This window comes from Toxorhynchites rutilus, chromosome 1 (assembly GCF_029784135.1).
Source record: "Toxorhynchites rutilus septentrionalis strain SRP chromosome 1, ASM2978413v1, whole genome shotgun sequence".
Taxonomy (NCBI): Eukaryota; Metazoa; Arthropoda; class Insecta; order Diptera; family Culicidae; genus Toxorhynchites; species Toxorhynchites rutilus.
The window spans coordinates 1,926,957-1,951,634 of NC_073744.1; the positions used below are offsets into that span (position 1 = coordinate 1,926,957).

The following is a 24,678-nucleotide window of genomic DNA, read 5'->3' on the forward strand; positions in this document are numbered from 1 at the left end:
TTCTGCGTTTGAATGCTCCAACCTAGCTGATTTTCTGTGTTGTTGTTTTCCTTCTTCACTGTTATTAAGTCTCACGTTTTTTAATGTCTTCTCCTCTCATGCTGATCGTATTATCGTTTTCTCGTGCTCGTTTTGTGTTCGCACCGTATATAGAGAAAATAGAGAGCACGCTTGGTCTCCTCCAAAAAGACCCAGGCTCCTGATGGGACGTTCGTGGCCGAGTCAGTCTTTAATTCGCAGCGCGTACGGTAAGTCGCTGTTCAGATAGTCGATCCGCGATCCGTGTGCTTTAATCGTTCGTGGTCACACGCATCTACCAGTGGCCAGTGTGCGAGTGAGGTGGCAACAGTTAAGGAAGAAAGGTGGGAGTAAGAGCAAGAAAGCAAATGAAAACAGTGAGGGTTTTTTTTTGGTTCGAAGTGTAACGGGTTTTGAGGAATTTACAAATCTCGCTGGATACAAACGAACGAACTAGACAAGTGCTTGGTGTGATTTCGGAGTCTGTCAGTCACACTCGATCAAGTGTGTTCACGTTTAGGGTCCACCTGTGCATTGCAGTCGAAAATGGGCGATCGTATATGGCCGTTAAATGTGTACTGTGCTCTGGTGGAATGAGATGTGTTCAGAAAGCGCGAATACGTATACGTTTGTAGCTTTTCTACTTGGAGTCCATAATTGTTTCTTCGTTTCTCGCTGTCCAAGCTGATGTTGGTGCCCTGGACTGTAAACTGGACTGGTGACGACAAGACAACATTCCAGAGGACCTACTCATTGATGTTGTTTACCACTAATACCACGACAATCGTCTTCATCTTCTGAGATAAACGTACATAAGAGAAGCGAACCAACTGCTAAAGTAGTATCGATCATCTGCTACGCGGCACGAATGGTTAGAATTGTGGTCGCTATCTGCGATCCTTTGAAGAGAAAAAAAATGAACTTACATGCGCGGGTTGGTAAGTGGCGGTGGGTCGCCTTCGTAGAATGCATACGGTTATTCGTTTCACAATGGGCCTTGCGTTTCATTCAATTTCCAAGGTGTCGTACATCGAGCCGAGAATTTTTTTTCGTGTTTATGTACTCAATTATCGCTGTTAATTCATGTGAATTGGATCGCCAGTAGCTAGTTCGACGAGATGTATTTTTTTTACCACTGCTAGTGGAATGAATGTTGCCTAAGTGCTCAAGAAATTGGTTGAACAATTCGAATGTTTATTCTAGTCGCTCGAACACAGAGTATAATCTTACACTCTTACACGTACCATACAGGTGTGTAACTATTGTAGTGGGTCCAAGAGAGATCCGAAATAACAGATTTATTTCCCTTTTTTAAAGAAAATAAGCGTTCTTTCCTCCAATTAGTGTGTAGTTCGTACACCTATTGTAGATACGATCACTATTCAACCGGTTAGTTTTATTACAATCAATGATAGGTTCGTACCGGCTTCACCAAGTGTTAATAGTCGAATAATGCTATTGTTCGACCATATTGTTCACAAGTCTTCGAGTAATTAGATAATTAGACTACATTCTGGAAAAAGCCAATTTTTTTTCTCAATTTTTACAACAAATTTTAACATAAAAACAATGGTACCTGCAAAATTCATGTCAAAGGATGAAATATTGGAAATTGTTTTAATTTTCACAAAAAAATACCAAAATTTTTTTGGAAAAAAATTTTGTTGACGAAAAAGTTATTTTAAAAATTAAAATTCATTTTTCTTAAAAACGTTTTTTTTTAAATTCTCAAAAATATATATATGAATAGCTCTTACAATTTCCAACAAATCGTCCATACATCGAAAGATAGGCACTTTTACAGGAAAAAAGTTTTTCAAACAACTTTTTCATATTTTCTTTGAAAAAAATACAACTTATCCTTATTTTGTTTAAAGTCAAGATAGCGATATAGTGTATTCGACAAAGTTTTAGATCTTTTTAAAATATGAACTTTTGTCGAAGACGTCCACATTCTATCTGTTATAGTTTTTGGAATATAGGTAATTTTAGTATGAAGACTCCTGAAAAAAATAATGTTTTGCTCGTAACATTTTTGTGTGTAAATTCTCACGTTTGACATGTTTCTAAATAGAGAAAAGTTAGCAGATCATGCAATTTGCTATAATTTATACATAAAAATGTAACGAACGTTAATAGCATTTTTTCAAAGAAAAACATGAAAAAGTTGTTATTCGAGAAACTTTTGCCATGTAAATTTTCCCATCGTCCGATGTATGAAAACTTGTTGGAAATTTTAAGGGCTATTTATATCTATTTTTTCTGAATTTTAAAAGCATATTTTTTCGAGAAAAATGAATTTAAATTTTTTTTACAGTGAAATTTTCCAAAAATTGTTTTGATACTTTTTAATGAAAACCTAAGTAATTTCCTACATTTCATTCTCTGACCAACTTTTTGTAGATCTCATAGCTTTTAAATTAAGATTTTTCGAAAAAAAAGTTGAAAAAATCTACATTTAAAAAGAAACCTACTAAAAAAATCTATCAGACCTAAAAAATTTTAATCAAAGAATGGTATGTAGGAAATTATTTTGGTTTTCATTAAAAATAACCAAAGAATTTTTTGGAAAAAAAATTTATTGAAAAAAAAATATTTTGAAAATTAAAATTAATTTTTCTCGAAAACATAAGCTTTTAAAATTCTGAAAAAAATAGCCTTAGCCCTTAAAATTTCTAACAAGTTTTCCATACATCGGACGATGGGCATATTTACATGGAAAAAGTTTTTCGAACAACAACTTTTTCATGTTTTCCTTTGAAAAAATGCTATTAATGTTCTATTCGTTACATTTTTATGTATAAATTATCGCAATTTGCATGATCAGCTAACTTTTCTCTATTTAGAAACATGTCAAACGTGAGAATAAATTCTCACACACAAATGTTACGAGCAAAACATTATTTTTTTCAGGAGTCTTCATACAAAAATGACTTATATTCCAAAAACTATAAAAGATAAAAAGTTGATGTCTTCGTCAAAAGTTTATATTTGAACAAGATCTAAAACTTTGTCCAGTACATTATATCGCTATCTTGACTTTAAACAAAATTAGGATAAGTTGTATTTTTTTCAAAGACAATATGAAAAAGTTGTTAGAAAAGCTTTTTACCTGTAAAAGTGCCCATCTCCCGATGTATGGACGACTTGTTGGAAATTGTAAGGACTATTCATATATATATTTTTGGGAATTTGAAAAAATACGTTTCTGAGAAAAATGAATTTTAATTTTTTTAATAACTTTTTTGTCAGCGAATTTTTTTTTCCAAAAATTTTTTGGTGTTTTTTTTGTAAAAATTTAAACAATTTCCTACATTTCATCCTTTGACAAGAATTTTGTAGGTTTCATAATTTTCAAGTTATACTTTTCCAAAAAGTAGTCTAATTTTTTTTCGAATATTTCAAATATGCAAAGTTGCTTAAGTGAACCATGTCTTTACACCCACAACGTTTCGCTGCTATCTGAGATGGTGCTGCCAACTCCTAAGACGAGTTGGCATGAAATTCGTCTATTGTGCGTTCTTTCCATTGTCTTATTATTAGTCTTATTCTAAGCCATCGAGAATAGTAGTTTTTTCTGTTAAATAATGTTCGTTCACAGACGATATTTCGCGTCACACACACTGACACTGTGGTCCATAACAATATCGCTAGAATAATGATTTTTTGAAGTAATAATTTTCTATTGAATTGCAGCCATCTTACTAACCCACTCCACCATCTACATCTAATCTGGAAGTCTAATTTGCTTGATAGAACGAATTATTGCACACGATTTTGTGTTGCATACAACATTCACGGGAACCAAGCTGAAAGAAAGAATGCGTAATACATAATTTACCATTGTATTCGCTCGCAAAACATACCGTTCTGAATCATATTTCGGACAACATCATAAATTACAAAATAAAGTGTCCAAAATATTAATTCAATCTGTCCGAAATTTGATTTTGTGTCCGAAGTTTGATTCTTATTCGCTTCATTTGAAAAGCATTTTAATCGATGATTTTTGTATGTTTTCAATCAAATAGGTACCAAAGTAGAAAACTTAAAAGCATATTGAACTAATTTATTAAAAATATCAACCAAATAATACCTGTGCATAAAGTTTAGATCTGTTATCTGCATCATATGCCTTAAGCGTCCGTAATATGATTCAGAACGGTACCTCTGTTAGTCGTTGAATTGCTCACTTGTTTCACTATTTCCACTGTTGATATCTCAGGTTAAAAACATGCTGGATACATTTTTCGTCTAATGGTATATATTATAACATATATCGTTAGAACAATTCTGCGTAAGATGCATTTGAAATCTCTTAATTTTTCGTTACATTTTTCGTAGAATGACCCCTCTATATAAAAACTAAAGACGAAGTCCTACGTCAAGACAACGAATTAAATTGCACACCCAATCTGGTTAAGTTTCAGGATTACGTGTTTCAAGAAATCAAATAACATGAAGCAGAAATTTCGACAATTTCAAACTGCCTTCGAGCTTCTTATCTGGTAGAGATGTTTTAAGTCCAAGTCCTACTGCTGCTCAGTGCCAAATTTTCAAAACAGTAATTTCAAAAAAACTTACATTTTATTTTTTTTTCTATTTTTTTTAAACTCGCAGTCTAAAGTCGAACAATTACACGCATCTATAATATAAACCACCGAGGCTTCAATTGCGAATTATGGACAGCGTTTGATCTAGATTTTCCTCGTGGATATTTCATACGAACATTACCAAATTCATTGTATGCAATATGTTTGAGGATATAAACGGTAGTAAAAAAAACGTTATGATAATGACGGTAATCAAGTGGTTAATTGTAGAGAAAATAATTTGGCGAAATGTTTAACATTTCATCACATCTGTGTATACGAGAAGTCAGCTATCGGGGGAAAAAAACAATAAACGGTAAATCATATTACGCAATTATGCCCACTTGGTGAGGTTTTCCTGAACAACAAACGTTGGCTTCATCGGCATTTGGAAGAACGTGTGGTTCTTTCATGGTTAATTCTGCTTCCAACAAATGTTCTGAGAGAGATACATTACGCTCCACTGCATATGTTTGAATGGAAAGCTATAGTTATTTTCATTCGACATTTTGTCTCATTCGACATTTTGTCTCATTCAAATTTTGTAAACAGCTCAAGAAACTAAATAATTTTATCAAAACTTCAAATGGTCTAAGCAACCAAAACACACTTAAACCCCTTGAAACCAGGAACCTATTCGATTTATAGTAATTTGTTCGCCGTACTGTGACATGATTATCTTTTTCCGCTTTCATCCGACACTCACCGGAGCTGAGCAAATCCTAGCACTCGTGAAGTGTGATGCTGTCGATCATCGCGAGCGAGCATAGGTTTTTCACGATTAGTGAAGATGTGTTTTCCCTTCCTTTATGGATGCATCAGCGTAGAACACGTTTTTATCAGTACTCCACCAAACTATTTGTTACACATTTTGTCGTCATCGTTGTTGTTCATCAGGAAGGTTTCTCGCCGACGAGCGTTCAAGTCTCTCGCTGGATTATGCTATCCGTGATATACTATACATACATATAAACACACACATAAAGCATAAAAGCCCGTTGCGATTGTCGTTTTGCCGAGACGAGACTCCCATCCAGTCGGAGCTGCTGCTGCTGCTGCTGCTGCTGGCTGTTACAACCAGTTTATTATACCACTTTCCAATTTTCATGCATAGCTCAGCTCCGGCTACACATCTTATTTGTTTTTTTGAGGTCAGCACCAATACCCGTGAGTTTTGACTTGGTACGCTGCGAGCTGTGAGAGCAGCGCGAGGGAATCAATACATCTCCCCCCTATGGAAGGAGTGAATGAGTGTAGAGAGTTTCGGATTGTGAATCGAATTTGCCAAAATAACGAAAAAAAAAGAACGACAATGATAATTGTTCACGTGGTTTTACTTTTATTGCACTACCGTTTTAACTCACTCTCGACAGCTGGCGACTAAATATAATAATGGGTCATTTGGTTTTGGGTTCGGTTGAATGTCAAGTTGGAATGCCAACCGACATCCGGATCGGCAGTTGTGAGTTTTTGTATCGCCTTAAAAGATTGATCCGGGGGATGGCCTAAGGGTTAGCAATTGGTTTTGACAAAAAAAATTGTTTTTGCCTGTTTTTTTTTTTGGGTGGCTCAATATAATTCCGATCGAAAAGCACATACGAATGTATCAACATTAAAGCTATAAATTTTATATGAGTCGTTTTCAATTTTCCGTTCGTTATAATCAATTTAACTGCTTTGTGAGATAACACTTGACATATTTACCTTGAACATCCATGAAACATCCAAGTATTTCCGCAACATAATTTTAAGGATCAGCAACAAATCCGCTGGAATAATTAATCATTTCAGTTTTTGGAATTGCTGTGCACAAGCACTTGTGTCAGTATTGTCATCTTATGTCATCCACAACATGGAAGACGTAGCTTGATTAACATGAGAATATACGCGCCCAACCCGGTAACTGAATGACAACCGCGCACCGCTCATAATGCGAGTTACGCAACTTGGCCACCACATTAACTCACACCCTTCGAGAGATGAAACAGGTTAGGAAAAGGCGAACCCATTCGTGGACGCTTTAAGTAGCCTCATAAACTCGCCGTGAACTCGAATAAAACGCAAATAAAACATACCAAGAGGTGTGCGCACTCAGCTTAATTTGCTAGCAACTAAGGACTGCAATTTTTTCGCGTACCCGCCTCCCCCAAACTGTCCGTACCATCCGTTATCGGAAAACCGGTCTCGTGAAGAAATCGCCCCCATCGGATGACCATACCTTTGATTGATGTACGCATCTTCAACGTTCGATGAGAGCAAAAATGTGTGAAATTTTGAAGCGTTCATCTGCTTGTTGAATAAACATATGAACACAGTGTTTTGATGGTTGCTCCCACTGTGATAATACCGATGTCACCCCAACGAGTGTCTATAGGCGGATGACACAAGCGATTTTGTAATACCGTATCACTCATCGAAGCAACCTTAGCACAAGTGGTTTTTTTTATTTACATAGGAATTTGAGAGGAAGTCATGCAATAAGAACCGAACGGTGCGCCAAATAGTTTGGGAAATTTCTTCCAACGGGTACCAAACCAAAGGAAACCCACTCACATGCGTGTGACGTTCACTTCGATCGCTGCAATTACGGGAAGTGCAAATGCAGTGGAAAGCCGCAGAAAATTAAAACATCCTCTTGCACGCTCTCGCGGTTCAAGAAAGAGGCAATAACAATAAACAATTGTGGTTAGAGAAAAAGTGCTCTCCGTAATAATCGTTTCGTCCTAATCTCTCTTGGCGGTAAATTGTCGAACTGTTTATTGGTGAATTGCTTCAGTTAATTTGTGCACGTTATTTGATGATCCAGCCGATGATCTCTCGCTCTGTTGTAGTCTAGCGTGACGCGCCTCACATCGATTTACTACTGACCGGCCATGTTGGCGCATTGGACATTACTATTCTTGGCCACGGTCGCTGCCAGAACCACCTACGTTAGCGCATGGCGCCCCTGCCCCGAATTGGATGCTGCGATCAAGCTACCCTGCCGGTAAGTACCGATGTGTTGTTTGTTTTGTTTTGCACTCGACCTTTACATGTGGTTTTTTTTTGGGCTTACGCCCTTGAAACTTGAATGGTAACTGTTAGATTGGAAGTGGAAATGGGTTGGTCTAACATATATTTTGAGCGGATGGGTTTTTATTATGTTTACTGTTTTCCTTCAGCGTTTTGTTCAGTAAAGTAAAGGGGTAACCATATGCTGCATAATTAGTTTATGGTCGATGACAGGAAAAACTTCTCTATCATAGCCAAATGAACCGTGAGAAATTCGTCAATATGAGGGTCACAATGGGAGCATATGGTCGCAGTTTTCTTTGTTCTTGCATGGACATAACAGCGCGTCAACTTTTTCCAACAATTTCAGCGCTTTCAATCCAACGTCAATTATTCTTCATACATTATCATTTTTTTATTTCCTATCGTCGATTTCACACGTGCATCCAAGCCTGAACACAACACCGTCGCGGGTGAAATGGACTCTGCCCATAATTTCGCATATCAATGAGGTGTTCAACCAGAAATTATAATCATTTTTGAAGCTGACTCAGCGCCGCTTGATAAAGCAGACGATGAATGATGGAATGTTGTTAACCTTCGAGATAGCCATAAAAAAACACCTATCGATGCGAGCCGTACAACGATTCAGTGGATACTCGATTTCGGTGATTGCCTAGTAGATTGTGTATTGTTTGAATATGGAAACTATTCGTACAATCTGATATCGACAGTAAGGTTTGGTAGCCATATTTATTCTGCGAATATTTCTCGATTGAAGTGATTAACATAAATTTAACAAGAAAAACTCAAAAATCCTGCCCGTCGAAGCTAAACGACACAGCTTAGTCAGAACGGTAGCGCACGGTTTGCTGAGCTCTAACTTTGAATCGCTATATTTTTGGAGCCGGAGAAGTTTAAATTTTTCTTCAAATATGATCGACTATCACCCCCGAAGAGATTCTGGATGAATTTATTTTTTTCATGTGAGAAAGGTTTTTTCTGACTTACTATATACTATGACTTACTATATACAATACTGTTAGGATACCGATTACAATATGTTTAATACCTAGGTTGACCAAACAATTCAAGAATAAAAACGGGACACATAAATCCAAACAAAAAAAATCATATAATTATTTAATATTTTTTGAAAAATTTCGAAAACCGAAAACGTACAATAATTCCAATCATATGTACAAACATTAGATGCACTCGCTTAGCCGTTTATAACACCTCATTGATATGCGAAATTATGGGCAGAGTCCATTTCACCCGCGACGGTGTTGTGTTCAGGCTTGGATGCACATTTATAATATTTAGATGCTGAAGAGACTTTGCGATTATCATAATCGCAAATCATTATCATAATCTTTGCAAGTTTTATCTTAATTTTTTTTTCAAATTTCAGATCAATGTTCTGTTTGACAATTATTATAGCATTTATAACATGACATTCCTGTTGCCCAAATATTCATCGTAGAAAAATCCTTTCGATTGATGCCGTTACTACCAGGCAAATATAAAATATGATCAGTCAGTTTTACTAATTTCTCACAATTAACAAATTTGTTTCCTTTTTCTGAAAATATTTGCCCACAACGATTTGCAATTGGTACGGATTATTTGCTCCACCTCTTTGATATAGAACTACGTCTTTCATTTTTGCACCGGATGTAAGTTCAAAGTTCCGAAGCCAAGAGCGTTACATTTGGAATGCAAAAGTTTGAACGTTAATACCTCTTTGTAGGCTGAACGGAGTGGTATGATAATAATTTCCTTCGAAAGATTAACACTTAAAGATAAAAAAAAGTGACCCAAAACTTGTTTTAATAGCTCAAAAATAGCTTCAAAACCGGCTATTTAAAGCACACAAATCTGCATACAAACGGATGCCCGCTCGAAAATCCACTCATTTATGATTGTGCAGTGATTGATGTACGATCGCCGAAATGTGTTTCCCTAACACAGACTTCAAAACCCAAAAAAACTGAGGAAAACAGTGCTATCATAATGCATTAATTGATTGAGATTTGTTCAAACTCTTCACTTACAAAGTAAATATGTTGAATTAAAATTATATCCGGAAATTGCTTCATTCAAACACTAATTTAATCAATGATTTCATCAATAAACACAAACGATCGATATTCCTACATCAGCCTTGCGGTTGTATCACAGGTATAACCTATCCATAGTTTTATCTAACTAATCATAATTTCTGTAATCAACATAAACTGGATTTTATTTACTAATGCCACTTGAAATCTCCGGAATGGACTTTAATATAAAACTGTTATGTTTCTCCTAGACTAGGTTTTCATTTTTCAATGCACTTCTACGCAATATCATGAAAAACTTGCACAGTTTTAAGGAAGTCAACCTCCAGTATTTCAACTGAATCAACTAGTCCTACGTCAAGATTACATCCTTCAGTAAGGGTGCCAGGTCAAAAAACATGTGAAATTTTCATGGAATAATTTATCGTTAATAATGTTAATATTTTTTGCGATTTACCAATAGAATTGGAAATTCTCTGTGAATTGTTTGGTAAGTTATGCATTACGATTCCTTAATTTATAAATGGTTTAAATTAACAAAAAGAGGAAGCATATCCTTTCCTCGCACATTTGTTCTGTGAATTTGTGTGCTTACCTGCCTCTGCTTTCTGTACCGAGGAACGAGTGGAGTCGTGAGGAATAATTTTTATATTCCACTGCGTGCGTGCATAAAGCGGTCGCTTGAACTGCAAATGCAGCGTTCGTTCATACGAACACTGTGAAGTGAGGAGAAATTGCGAATTAATCCCGCCCATTTGCAAGTTATTGGGTACCAATAAGCCATTCGCGAATTCTAATACTCATTCTCGCTCCAACTAGCAAGCAGACGGTAGTTTCTCTGATGTCACACATATCGGTTTTGCTCCATATAAAGTTCAAGAGCAAAATCATTTCGGAGAATCGAAAAAAATCTTTATCGAATACAATTGGACTATTAACCCGCTGAATCGGACTCAGTTGCCGAAATGGTTCAAAATATGTATAATGTCCTTTGGAGAGTGTTTGCAACCCCTCTCAGGACGAAGCGATCCTAATAATTAATCATGAAAAATGCGTGAAGAGGAATTGTCTGAAGGATTTCTTCACAAAGCCTTTTGCGACTGACATGATCAAGCCGATTTGATTCCTGAGTTAATATCATTTTGTAGAGATGGAACTTGAAATAAAAGTGTTTGTTCAGGATTAAGTCAACTATACATTCCGTAACCTAAATGATTTGCTATCGGTTAGAGATCGCTCGCGCAGGTAAAAATTCTTCAAGCTTAATTTGCATATAGCACAAAGCAGATAGAAGATTGTTCAATCCCTTTTGTCTCTATGCCGAACGAAGATAAGATATAATAGGATGCTCCGATAGCTTCAGCCTCATTAGCCATAGACAAATCAGCGACTACGCTTCGAACATTATCTCGTGGAGGAAATACAATATCGAGCTGAGTAATTCTATAGTCTCGTTTCGACTGCTTATTTGCGCCAATAGTGTCCCGTCCACAATCCGGAGAACCAGCTAACTTACATAGTCTCCTGCAGCGTTGTTCAACTCCTAAGCCATTCAATTGTGCCTCATAAAATTACGCTAAATGTGGCAGTTTCACGGGTTATCCATTGCTCCAAACATAGGGGATCGATTCTGAGCGGGGAATGTCGAAATGTTGACTGAAGCCTCTTTGTTTTTCAATCACTGACCGATTTTTTTTTCGTAAAATGCGCGGATGACGAAGCTTTTATGATCACCTGATCGAACTATTAGAGTAAATGAAAATAGGATATCAAGACAAATACAGCGTCATGGCATCCTCCAGCCTGCGTCAACAATGCGGTCCTGGACACAGGTCTTTATATTTTTTTAGAACACTTTACACCACACTAATCAACAATATTTCTCTCTTTTTATGATGAAGTATTCTAATTGAATCATCCATATTAGCAGCAATGTTAGTTAGAGATACAGCATCTCTTCAAACAAGGACAATAAATGTTTGAAAGATCATAAACCAGGACAGGCAAGATAAATATTTTTCTATTCAAAATACGGTGCAAATTGATAAAAAGACGGAACAATAAAAAATGGTTGAAAAAACGGTACTTTCCCGTTCAAAACGGTACGTTTGGTCAGCCTATTAATATCGATTGGGGTAGACCAATACAGAAAAAAAAATTCTGAATATTTTTTTTCTAAATTTTTTTTCTTAAATCTGGCTTCAAAAATAGATATAACCCCAAATTGTTACAACCATACTCTATTCTTAATAGCGATTTTAGTATTTTTGGTATAAAAAATATCCAAATAATGTAACCGTCGCTCGTTTTTCAGCGGCGCATCGCCGGCGAGCCTGAAGCCTTATTGAATTAGCTCATTGAATTTTTGAAATACTTAGAATATTTTCATTGACGAGGAATCTCTCGACCGCTCTGGAGAGACAACACGGTTATTGCATAAACATCAAACAACGAAAACCCGCCATAGATACTTCATTTATTATGAACATCATTTCGCATTTTGATTTAATATTTATGAACATGCGGTAGGGGGAAACGGAACAAACAACAGAGTGCGCTCAATGAATTGGTATGTGTATCATATCATTTATCATTCGACATGGTCAGAACAACGCCATTTTACGATATCGTAAGCTGTACCAACAATGTACAGTCGACATGTACGCGAAAGTAGAGACCCTGGGATTCCTACAACACAATCAACAAAAGTGACGCGAGGAAGAATACATTCACTTGCGAGACACTATCATGAGCAAAGCCGACACAGCTTTCGCTATTGCCAGGCCAAAACGCAATGCATTGTCAAGACATTACAGCGCGTATGTTCAAACAAAAAATGAAATTCGGTCGGATTCGGTCCCACATATTGCAGAATGTATTCGCTTGAATTCGGAAGAAGCGAAGATAACCTCATACACACATTTTTAGTTTAGTTAGTCGACAAAATATACCCTGAGGAGACCGATAGTTTAATTTCCTCAGAATTTCCAGATCTGTCTACTACTAATTACCCGCACGCATTGCAATTTTGCATTCTGTAATCTGTTCGACTCAAGTCTAATCGAGTTGTGCAAAAGTGGCAACCTTGCCACACAATTCAACGTAGACAACATTGAGCTCCATTTCTCCATTTCATTTCTATTAGGCCAAAAAAGTTATGAATTTTGGGTGGAATGAAAACGCTTTTGAAACAGAAATTATAATTGAAATTCAGCTCTACATATCGAATATGTATTGTAAAAAAGTAACACATTCCCTGCAAATGGGGAAAAATCTTGAACGAAAATTGTGTCGAATGATGATTTCATATCATGAATACAGTTTTGGTGGAAACGCAAGGATATTTATAGAAAAAAAGTGAAGCTAGGGTCAGGACTATGTCTTCTATGTATTTAAACGACATCGAGTAATAATTTCCATTAAAATTTTAAAATGCGCAACGTCTTTTTCGGCAGCATGAACATCAAACTCACTTTCGTTGAAATTATTTCATTCGTTCTATTTAATCTATCACGTTCGATTAGTTAAAACATTTAAACACACTTACAATACATTAGTTATTTTGTATTTATCAACCAACATATTCACTAGAAATATTTTTTATGGCAGAACAAAGTTTGCCGGGTCAGCTAGTACAACACCAGGATCAGCGACGAATCAATAAGCAAACCGCGGGTGCGGAAAGTAACCACCGTTTTAAAAACTTGTCTTCATTTTCTTACCATCCAAACATCATTACTGTTCCCGATTTGAATATTCCTTCAACAGACGGTCAGTCGTGTGGAATGTATGAACCATAAATATAGTAAACAGCACATCTGATTCAATTCACTTCGAGACCCGTTCGAAAACGAGTTTAAGTAGAGTTACTACCAGCTCCCACTCGTGAAAATGGCACAGCTCTCCAGATAAAAAAACACGTTCTATGGAGGTGCCAACCAAACTCGTTCACTTGAAAACTAGGAAACCTTGAAACCATCGAATACTTTAGCTATGTCTGTCACCGGGAACTGCAAAAATCTATTCTTCCCGCCAGTGTATAATTATGCAATGATTTACACTAGTGGATAGTTCGCCCGCGAGATAGCGGCTGACCTTGAGTATGTAAATGGTCCATTAGACTTTATCTCTCTCTTCCTATTCTTGCTGTATCGATTCTACTGTCAGGTGGGAGACGACATTGTTCGTCGTGATCAGTTCAGTGAGCACGGAATGAGAACCGTAAAATCGCCGGTAATTTATCCATCGCTATGTGAAGCTTGGGTTTCGACTTGTCTCATCCGCATTCATAATGAGCTTAAGATGTCTCATCAGGCTGAATGCAGAAAAAACAGTTTTCTTCCATTTTATCCCGCATTGAAATTAATTGCGGATCGATGTTTATGTAACCTATTTTATTTCTCGAGTGAGTGATTCATCGAATGATTGACATCTTGTTCGGGCGTTCGCTTTGGGATATTTGGCTCTGAGACTCTGAGGATACACGCTGGTTTGCCTCATAACGATAACAAAGAAGAGAACCGAACAGTCCTACTACTCATTTGACAGTTTGAAATGCTTGCTGACGTTTTTGTACATATCGAATTGTATGAAATACGTTACCGCTACGGACGAGGGTAATTGTTCGTGAAGTTTGGAGTTGAGGTGCAAGTTAAACAGAGCTGACACTGACAATCGTTATTACATCGTGTCCATTATATTCTCACAAAAATTCGATTATTTTACGTAAGATATTCAGATTGACTATTGTTTTGAATGAAAGGTGATGTTATGCTGCTCTTTCCGATTTTTTTTTCCGAATAACACCACCTAAACCTTTTTGACCAGCTTCAAGCGTTTTTCAAACTTGCCGTTGACGGCACGCACGACTTCCATCGGCATTTCTTCCCAAATTCGGAGGGTCACGGCCTTGAACTGGGCCAAAGTAGAGACCTTTTGCTCGTTTTCCTTCGACAGCATGTGTGACCATACGAAGTCATCCAAGGTGCTTAGATCCAGTGAACTAGGCCAAAAAAAACCCGTTCAAATTTTCCCGGATCAGTTCTGAATACGCAGTATGTCATCCTGCTGAAACACGTTATATCTTTCCATGCTTGCCTTTACGATGTTCTACAAAACATCCGTTTTATAACGTAAAAACGCCTTCCTCAATAAAAACGAGTGACGAGAAAACGAAACCGTGAAATGGTTTTGTTGCTATTTGGGATGTTCCTCGAACTGTAAACCCACAATCTGCAAATCCTAAAAGACAAAATCTTGTCCACTGTGCCATGATAGTAGAAGAGTTACCCATTCGAATCATTTCTTCTTCGAAGCTCCCGAAACTCTATGGACTTTACGTTTGCTAAAAGCTTGACATCCTGAGTCAAGTTTGAGCACATTGTGCATTATCAATTTCGAAACATTGAGGTCAGCGGCGATACAGAGCGTCGTGATTTTCGTCGAATATCGAATCCCTTCCAAAAACTTTTTGATCACCTCAGCACGGAACTCTTTCATCGTTGACAAACAACGGAAACTATATGAGAATAATCGAACAGATCCGTGAATGGATTGTGTAAACATAATGCTAGATCATACCAACAGACAGAAAGTGAGTGCTCCAGCACCACAGCGATGTAAAACGGTGGTGACGGTGGTCCTGATTATGAACCCCAGCAAATATTATATCGTATAACGTTTGCACATGTCAGGTCACATATAAATTCGTATCAAATTACAATCGTATAAAATATCAATAAAAGGATGCATCACGTGTATCCGAAATCATTTAAAGGGTGTGTCACATCAAATTGCATCACGGAAAAAACGCTGTAGAAATTTAATTTTTAGGAATTATATCTTCAGCTTTCGCTTATAATCAGATAAGAGTGTATAGATCACGTTGGCCATGCTTCACTGTCAATTTTTCGTAAATTTGGAAAAATGTCGTCGAACGAAAAAGAGCGTCGTGAATTAATCCTGTGCACTCATTTCGAGAATCCGGAGTTGTCACATCGGGACATCGGTAAGATGCTGGGAATCGTCCAATCCACGGTCAGCAGAGTACTAAAACGACACTTCGAGAACCTAACCATCGACCGGAAGGTGAAGAACGGCAAAAATGGATGCTCCGTCAGTGAAAAAGATCACAAGCGTGTAGTTAAGCAGTTTAGACGTGATCCGAGAAGTTCGGTCCGGGATGTCGCCAATAAGCTGAATTTGTCAAGTTCATTCGTCCAGCAGACCAAGCAACGGGAGGGCCTGCGTACATACAAGGTTCAGTAGGCTCCTAACCGCGACGAAAGGCAAAACATGGTGGGGAAGACGCGAGCCCGGAAGCTGTACACCGAAATGCTGACGAAGCCGCATTGCCTGGTAATGGACGACGAAACCTACGTCAAAGCGGACTTTCGTCAGCTGCCGGGCCTGTTGTTCTTCTCCGCAGAGGACAAATTCAGCGTTCCGGAGGAGATTCGCAAGCAGAAACTATCCAAGTTTGCCAAAAAGGACATGGTGTGGCAAGCGATCTGCTCTTGCGGAAAGCGGAGCGCCCCCTTCGTGATGACCGGCACGGTAAACGGTCAGGTTTCCCTTAAGGAGTGCCTACAGAAGCGCTTACTACCACTATTGAAGCAGCACGAGGGCCCGACATCTTCTGGCCGGATCTCGCTTCGTGCCACTATTCAAAGGACGTGTTGGAGTGGTACGAAGTCAACGGGATCACCTTCGTGCCAAAGGAAATGAACCCGCCCAACGCGTCGGAGCTTCGCCCAATAGAGAAATATTGGGCGATTATGAAGCAGGCCCTCCGGAAGAAACGGCATCGAAATGAGAGTGTGTAAGCTGTGTTTCCTCTTTCTGCTGATATTTTGACGTAGGACTACGTCTTTCATTTCTATACAGGGGTGTAAATTCAAAGATTCGAAAACGAAAGTGTTACGCCGGAGAACGAGATTTTGAGCGTGAATAGCTCCTGAACCACTAAATGAAATTGTATGATAAATACTTCATTCGAAAGATAAAATGTCTACGCGTTATATGCTTGTTACTTTTTGATCCAAAAATTTGTTTCAATAGCCTTAAAATTGCTTTCAAAACAGGCTATTAAAATCACCAATCGGTATATAAGCGAGCGCCGCTCGGAAATTCACTCATTCTTCGAGAGGACACCGACTGGATAACACCGTTGCTGGGCGAGCTGGACGGGGAGGGATCGAGTGTCTTTCTCAAGGCAATGGAGGTGAACGAGTAGGAAAGTTTCCCAAGGGTCTTTTTGAAGACTACAGACGAATGAACTGAAATGTTTAAAGTCTCTTTAATTCAACCAAGAAGAATAAGTAGAACTCCACTCAGTTGTAATTGTACAGCGATTGGAGCATGTTATCGCCGTTGTTTCCAGCGATTATTTGTTTTCTATCCATATAATACTGTGACCAAAATACATTTTGTATTGTGATTTTTCAATCAAGTGCATTAACAGAAAATATTCTGAAGATTATTCTTCCCCTTCAGTAGAACATTTTCGTATTCAATATTGGATGTATAAATTTAAATATTTTTTCATTCATTCATTCAGAATGGAAATGATCACTAAAACAACGATAGTCCTACGTCAACCATGCGGCTATACCACAGACATAACCCACTTCCTGTTTTTTGTTTTGATTTTATTCTTTGTTAGGTTTGCTCATAATGCCGTTGAAACAAGACACAAATCTTGGCAAAAAGTATGTGTCGAAATGTGTTTCCCTAACATTCAAAACCTTCAAGACTTCAAAACCAAGGTCCCTGGGGAAATCGTCATTGCGAATACATGTAAGTCGGGGATATTTTTGTTCCCATTTGCTGTGGTAGCCGTAATCGTTACGTAATAAGCTTCCTTTTTTATTACTAAATAAATCAACGCGCCTCTATATGATTGAGCAGCTGACTTCGACTCTGGGACGGTTTGAGATGTGTATTTCCTGAGGCAAGATGATAAAGCACGTATTGTTATGGGCTAAACAGCGGTCAATAAGCAGACACCGATTAATGCATCTCGTATATCGCGTTAATCTTCTAGATCATGATTTTGTCGTGGCTGCTAATCATAAGCTTATTCCATCGGTTATCGCAGGTGCAGAGAGAAGCTAGGGCACTTTGGTCATGCTGGAGCAGTTGGATACAGTGGTCCCACTCACGTTGCAATTTGTTCAGGAAGGATTTTAAAAAAACCGTAGTTACTGTTGGAATTTATACAAAACTGTTTAGTCACGATGAAAACCAAAAAAGGCTCAAACTGACCATCTGCGATTATATCTGTTACACTGTCCCACACACACACCCACATTAGGTATCTTAATGCGAATACAGCGCAGATGAGTTGATCTGAGCAGGACCCATCAGTAGAACGACAGACAGCATCCAAAGTCATACGTGTGTGAATGTCAAGTTTAGTCAAAAAATATAGGGGGAGGTGGCCCTGATCAGACCCCCTAAATTGCAAATGCGTTCCCCCAATTGATGGTAAGCACATGAGCGATCGTGTTAAATAACTACGAAGCAAACACAGAGGGTCAATTCAGGATCACCCCGACTTTTTTTCAATTAACGGTATGCCGTTTACTACAAGCGTCAGGTGAAATCAATTTAGTGAACCTGTCGAAATAATACAGCCGACTATTATCAATTGCAGACTAGATTGTTTTTAACCTATCACTTTTGCTGATTTGATGGGTATTTGTTTTTCATTGAAAAAATCGGCTGGTACTGATAATGTCAACGCAAAAGTGATTCAAGATTGTTTTCATGTCATTGGACACGATCTGCTCGACTTGATAAATGATTCTCTACGAATTGGGCACGTGCCAAAGGTTTGGAAGGAATCCCTTGTGATTCCAATCCCCAAAGTTAATGGGACGGATAAAGCCGAAGAGTACCGCCTTATTAACATGTTGCACATATTAGAAAAACTGTTAGAACTTGTTGTGGAAGCTGATTCATTTTATAGATAGCAACAATTTGCTAATACCAGAACAGTCGGGATATCGAGAGGGACACTCTTGTGAAACCGCACTGATCCTGGTGTTAGCAAAATGGAAAGAGAACATCGAGGCGAAAGACTATATTTGCGGTATTTCTGGATCTTAAACGCGCTTTTGAAACGATATCTAGGCCCTTATTGTTACAAACATTGGAGGGCATTGGAATTGTAGGAATGGCGTACAAATGGTTTGAAAGCTATTTGTGCGACAGAACTCAAAAGACTCGTTTCAACGATTCTGTTTCCGATCCCATTGGTAACTCACTTGGGGTGCCACAGGGAAGTGTTTTAGGGCCCATTTCTATCTATCTATCTATCTATCTATCTATCTACATATATAAAAATGGAGTGATGTCTGTCTGTCTGTCTGATTCTTATAGACTCTGAAATTACTGAACCGATCGACATGAACATTGGTATGTAGGGGTTTTTGGGGCCGGGGAAGGTTTTCGTGATATTTTGAGACCCCTCCCCCCTCTCTGAGGGGAGGCTGCCATACAAATGAAACACAAATTTCTGCATTACTCGGAAATTAACCAAGCAAACGAAACCAAAGTTGGCATGTGAAAGTTTTAGGGTGCAATAAATGTTTCTATGATGGTTAGACAGTCCTCCCCCCACTCAAAGGGGGGGCTGCCATACAAATGAAACACAAATTTCAAACAAACTCGAGAATTAATTAAAAAAATGAAACCAAATTTGGCGTGTGGAGGATTTAGGGTGCAATAAATGTTTTTATGGTGGATAGACACTCCACCCCCCTCTCTAAGGGGGAGCTGCCATGCAACATTAAACGAGGTCGATTAGAAGATCAATCAATGTACAGTTCTGCGATTGGACCTCTTGCTCATAGTATGAAAACGTGAATGTTTGAAAGTATTGATGACAAAAAACAAAGTTTGGGCGGGACGAAGTTTGCCGGGTCAGCTAGTTTTATATATAAATGATCTGCGACGAGTTTTACGATACTGTGAGATTAATTTATTTGCAGACGATACTGTGCTGTTCATCGCAGCTAAGGACATAAAAGAAACAGCGGAGCACGTAGACGAAGATTTGCATTCTCTGGCTTAAATGGCCCAAATTTAAGCAATTAAAGTTAAATGTTGGCAAAACAAAATACATGCTCATTTCTGCAGCAAACTCCAGTATTGACGTTAATTTCGAAATAGACGGTGAAAGAACGCGTGAAAGATAAAAAATACTTAGGAGTTATCATTGCACTATGGTCCAGGAGGTGCATTTAAGTGGAAATTAGCATCTAGAGCTCGACAGTGACTCTCTAGACAAAAACTGTCTTCGACAAAGCTGTTACATATAATAGAGCGCTCATTTTTATGTTACCAAAAATAGGGTGACCAAAATTTACGATGAAATTAAAAATCTAACTTTCTTATCTTTATAGATAGAGGTAAACATAGTTCGACAATATTGTAGCTCTGGTTATTTTAAGTAACTTTGTGGAACAATATTTCTTTCTATCTTTTCAAATAACCGATATGACGCTTTTTCTCTAGGTTGAGCTAGGGTTACCATGAAAAAAAAGGTTTTTTTGCTCTAACTTTTATATGTAAAATTCTACATCAAAACTGTCTTTGAATGATCTTTAGAGCTTTCCAATCCACGCATTTTACGCAATAAATAAATATATTTTATTGTAGAAAACGAAAATAGTCAGAAATTTTTCTCGTAATAATTGTATAACGTCTTCTATATTTCGTCCACCGAAAACAAAAACAAATATGTGTCTTCTTTGAACCTCCATGTTGAGTGGCTATAAGACTGAACTGAAGTGATGCTGCTTTAAAGTTTACGCTTACTATATGCATTGAAAAATTGCAACTTGTTCATTTATATGCAAAAACTCATAATTTCAAATTTAATTTACTCAAATACAAAAAATAACACTTTTTTGGAAGTTACACCTTATGTAGAATCAAATGTGCTCTTTAAAATGCCATCAATAATTTTTTATTATGTTTGCCCCAAAAAGAACGACAAGCAAATGAAAAGGTCGTGTTTTCGGGGAAAAAACATCAATAACTTTGAGTAGCATTAAGATACATAGAAGTTATGCACCGTAAAATGCGTGGATTGGAAAGCTCTAAAGATCATTCAAAGACAGTTTTGATGTAGAATTTTACATATAAAAGTTAGAGCAAAAAAACCTTTTTTTCATGGTAACCCTAACTCAACCTAGAGAAAAAGCGCTATATCGGTTATTTGAAGAGATAGAAAGAAATATTGTTCCACAAAGTTACTTAAAATAACCTATTGCTACAATATTGTCGAACTATGTTTACCTCTATCTATAAAGATAAGAAAGTTAGATTTTTCATTTCATCGAAAATTTTGGTCACCCTATTTTTGATAACATAAAAATGAGCGCTCTATTATATGTAACAACTTTGTCGAAGACAGTTTTTGTCTAGAGAATCACTGTCGAGCTCTAGATGCTAATTTCCACTTAAATGCACCTCCTGGACCATAGTGCATTGATGACAATTTAACTTTTTAAGTCTCACATTAACAATGTCATCAAGAAGATTGGCAAGAAGTACGACGTTTTGTGTCGTTTGAAGAAAGAGCTGACAGTAAGCAATAAAATTAATTTGTATAAACCTTTGATTTCTTTCTTGCGAACAATACACAATTAACGAGATTGCAGCGTTTGCAAAATAAAGTAATGCGTTTGATTTTAAGATGTAGTAGATACACTTCCTCTAGTTTGATGTTGGACGCGCCACAGTAGATATCTGTGAAGAAAAGAATTTATTACTTGACAATGGTGTTCATCTTTAAAATTTTAAACGGTATGCTGCCTCGATATTTGTGTTATCGAATTGAAAGAGGAAGTGATGTTCAAATATACAATACAAGAAACGCGAATGATGCAAGAACACCAAACTTTATGTTTAGTAGGTCACAGAATTCGTTGTTGCATAAAGGTATATTTTTTTTCAATACGATGCCCAGAGAAATAAAACGTGCGGCAACAATGGCAGAGATTAGGAAAATGTGTATTCCACACGTAAAATCTGTTTTGTAAACAGGTTTCCATAGGAAAATTTTCTTAATAATTTATTTATGTTTATAATTGATTGACATTTACAAAATTCATTTACAGGTAAATCTACCATGTTCGTACTGATGATGATGATGTTTTTTTTCTTCTTTGTTGTTAACAGGGGTTAGACATCAATTGAATATAGGCTACCCAAAATCAAAAGCAATATGGTGTCATTTGTTTACCAACATATCATTTGCGAGGATTGAAATCGTTGAAATCACAGAGATAGCGCTGCTTTATTTCTAACTGCATGAGCAATTTTCATATTTCGGCTTCACATGGAGGTGTTCACATTTAACATGGAGTTTAAAGTTAGACACTATTCGACCGGACCGAGTTGTAAACAACAGTAATTGACAGAACCAAAATGTCAGTGAACCGCAGTAATATTGGGTACATTGGCAATATGAGGGATTTGACGTTCTAGTCATACCCCTGGTTGTTAATGTATATTGTAAAAAATAATAACGAGCGTTGTCCACGAAAGTTTGAGCCTCGCGCGCGTTAGGTAGGTCTGGACTATGTTAATAGTGAACACTGGCAGAACACTGATACACAATGAAATTCTATATGGGGTCTGAAGCGGAAACTGGAATGGGGATAGCTCATTCAGAGTTGTCGTAAACTATCTTTTCATAAGATGGTTATATCGAGTATTTCTGAATAGTACCAGATCTCTAATATGTTCTTAGTTGACACTTTTAGATATTGGGTTAAATTCCCAATCAGTCAAGGATCGTCCCGGGTTGGAAAATTTCTTGACAGGCATTGGAAAAGCTTTGGATCTGAAGTTGAGACTATGATTGTGCCAATGTCGATACGGATAGAAACATTGTTTTTTTTACAGTTTTCGCCAATGTTCGATTAATAGAAATTCATGCCTGCAACAGAGTCAGTTCGTTTTTGTCTTTGCTTTATAATGCTGGTCTCTTAACATAAATGCAAACATAAATACTATCTATATGATAAATCGACCTGTTCAAACCTTTGTAGGGGTATGAGGTGGGTCATCATCATCATCATCATCATCATTTGTATAGCTTGTTTTGATGAGCAGACCATAAGCAATCGAAATAGCCTAGTTTTGTAATTTTTGTCGTCTAAAATAACATTTAACTCATTTTCCGTACTAGCCAACAATCTATCTTTCCCATTTCTCTTTTTTCAATGCTTAAGAAAACACGAAATGCCACCAAAACACTGGGGGGAGTTGCTTCGATTGTTCCGAAAACCATGTTTTTAGCGTTACGTAATTTGTGCACCACGCCTTAAATCGCGTAATTTCAAGAGAATCGCGTAAAAAAAACTCGCGTAAAATAAAATTATATAAAATAATCCAGTGTATATGGAAATGCGTATTGATGGGAGGACACGATTTGAATGCTACTTCAACAATTCACTTTGAATTAGTGAACAGAAGAATCTTATGGTTTTTCGATTTATCCAAATCTTACATGTATAAAGTGACCAGGTGGTCAGAGGTCTAACGCGGGACACAAAAAACGTTATGTGAACATAAACCATAGTTTAAAGAGTCTCATTTGTTCGTGAAACTTAACTTAACATGTGTCCTAGCAATTAAACCTGACCTGTAATCACTCAGTTGTGATTTTTCGGTGGTTTAGATTTTGTTTACGCCTGAAAATCTCTCACTCGGACAGAGCATTTGGGTCTGGTAAGCACGATTCAAATTCTACAATGGAATGCTCGAAAATTCCAATCCATTTTCCATCGATTTTAGTGTTAACGTATGCATTACAAAATGGACTAATTTGAGATGACGATGAAAAAATGCTACAAAAAATAATTTAATGGAACAAATTTTCCTTAAATGTTAGGTTTATTAAGCCTACAACAAAAATGATTCAAGGCTGTTGATTCGCAGCAGCAGCACTGTCAAGCAACTTGATGAGTTTTCCATACTGCCAGCTCCACCCCACAGCGCAGGAGTTGGACATTCTGAGGCACTTTGTGTCCGCCAGATATAGCCAATCTGGTATTTACAATATCCTCTCTCTGCCGCTCCTTAAGCCGGGAGATCGAAGCATCCGGTCAAATGATGAAGGAGAATCTGGCCAAAATGGAAATTTTTATGCGGAAGCGTCAGACGAGACCGACCGTATCTGAGCAGCAGGCGATCATTCAGAAGAAGTAACTTGAGGTACCGGTGAAAAACTTCTTTCCGGTTAAAGAAGTGAAAAACTTCTTTTTGTACTCATGATGAAAGACAAAACGTACTTGATGCTAGAATCCAACGAATGCAAGGGACCGGATACTTTACGTTTCCCTGATAAGTGATGGCGACGAATATATCCCCAACATCAAGTTCTCCGAGAAGGTCATTCTCTGACAAACGAGAAGGGAATGTCCAAGCCGCTCTTCTTTCGGGTCATATGGTAAATTGGGAGATATACAGTACGAAGTGCTTGCCGGAAGTGTCGAAGGTGATGTGGTTGAACCTGGGATCCGTCCATTATGCCAAAAGATCACTGACTGATCACAGCTGCGACCGATAGAAAACTTTTGGGCGAATGGCCAAAATGGAGAGATAGCCGACCACCAAAGCCACGAAAAGGTAGAAGAACACGCTGACATACATCTTCTCATCGGCCATAGTTGAGGTTCCGGCCAACTTCCATAAGGTCGCCAATCGTTTCATTTACGATACTTCATCAAACAACCCCGTCTCTTCCTGTCTCGTATACACTAGTTATTCCGGCTTATTTAACACGTTAAGTCCTAACCGAGCTAGGGGACCAAAGATGAACTTTTCGTCTGACTCACGTTGGTCCCTGCGGATCAATAGGGGACTTTTATGAAAAACATTTTCTAATTTTGTTGCTGTCGGTGCGATGAAACCAGCTCAACGTATTAATCTTTGGATGCATAAGAAGCGCTTTTGAACAGTCTGCCAAATAAGTTATTCTGAGGTTCATCCAT

General features: G+C 37.6%; 1 protein-coding gene across 6 annotated transcripts in view; it reads left to right on the forward strand.

Moving 5' to 3' along the window:
- The first annotated feature begins 234 nt into the window (after window positions 1–234).
- LOC129771884 (chaoptin) overlaps window positions 235–24,678 on the forward strand; it is a 36,691-nt gene continuing 12,247 nt past the window's right edge. Inside the window, exons 1-3 of one of the 6 annotated variants that reach the window (XM_055776026.1) lie at window positions 235–362; window positions 7,066–7,349; window positions 7,417–7,596. In XM_055776026.1, coding sequence (XP_055632001.1) covers window positions 7,484–7,596 — 113 coding nt within the window. In that variant the 5' untranslated portion in view covers window positions 235–362; window positions 7,066–7,349; window positions 7,417–7,483. Of the gene's footprint in view, window positions 396–7,038; window positions 7,597–24,678 lie in introns of all 6 variants that reach the window. The other 5 variants (XM_055776034.1, XM_055776003.1, XM_055776045.1 and 2 more) reach the window with 5 other exon arrangements.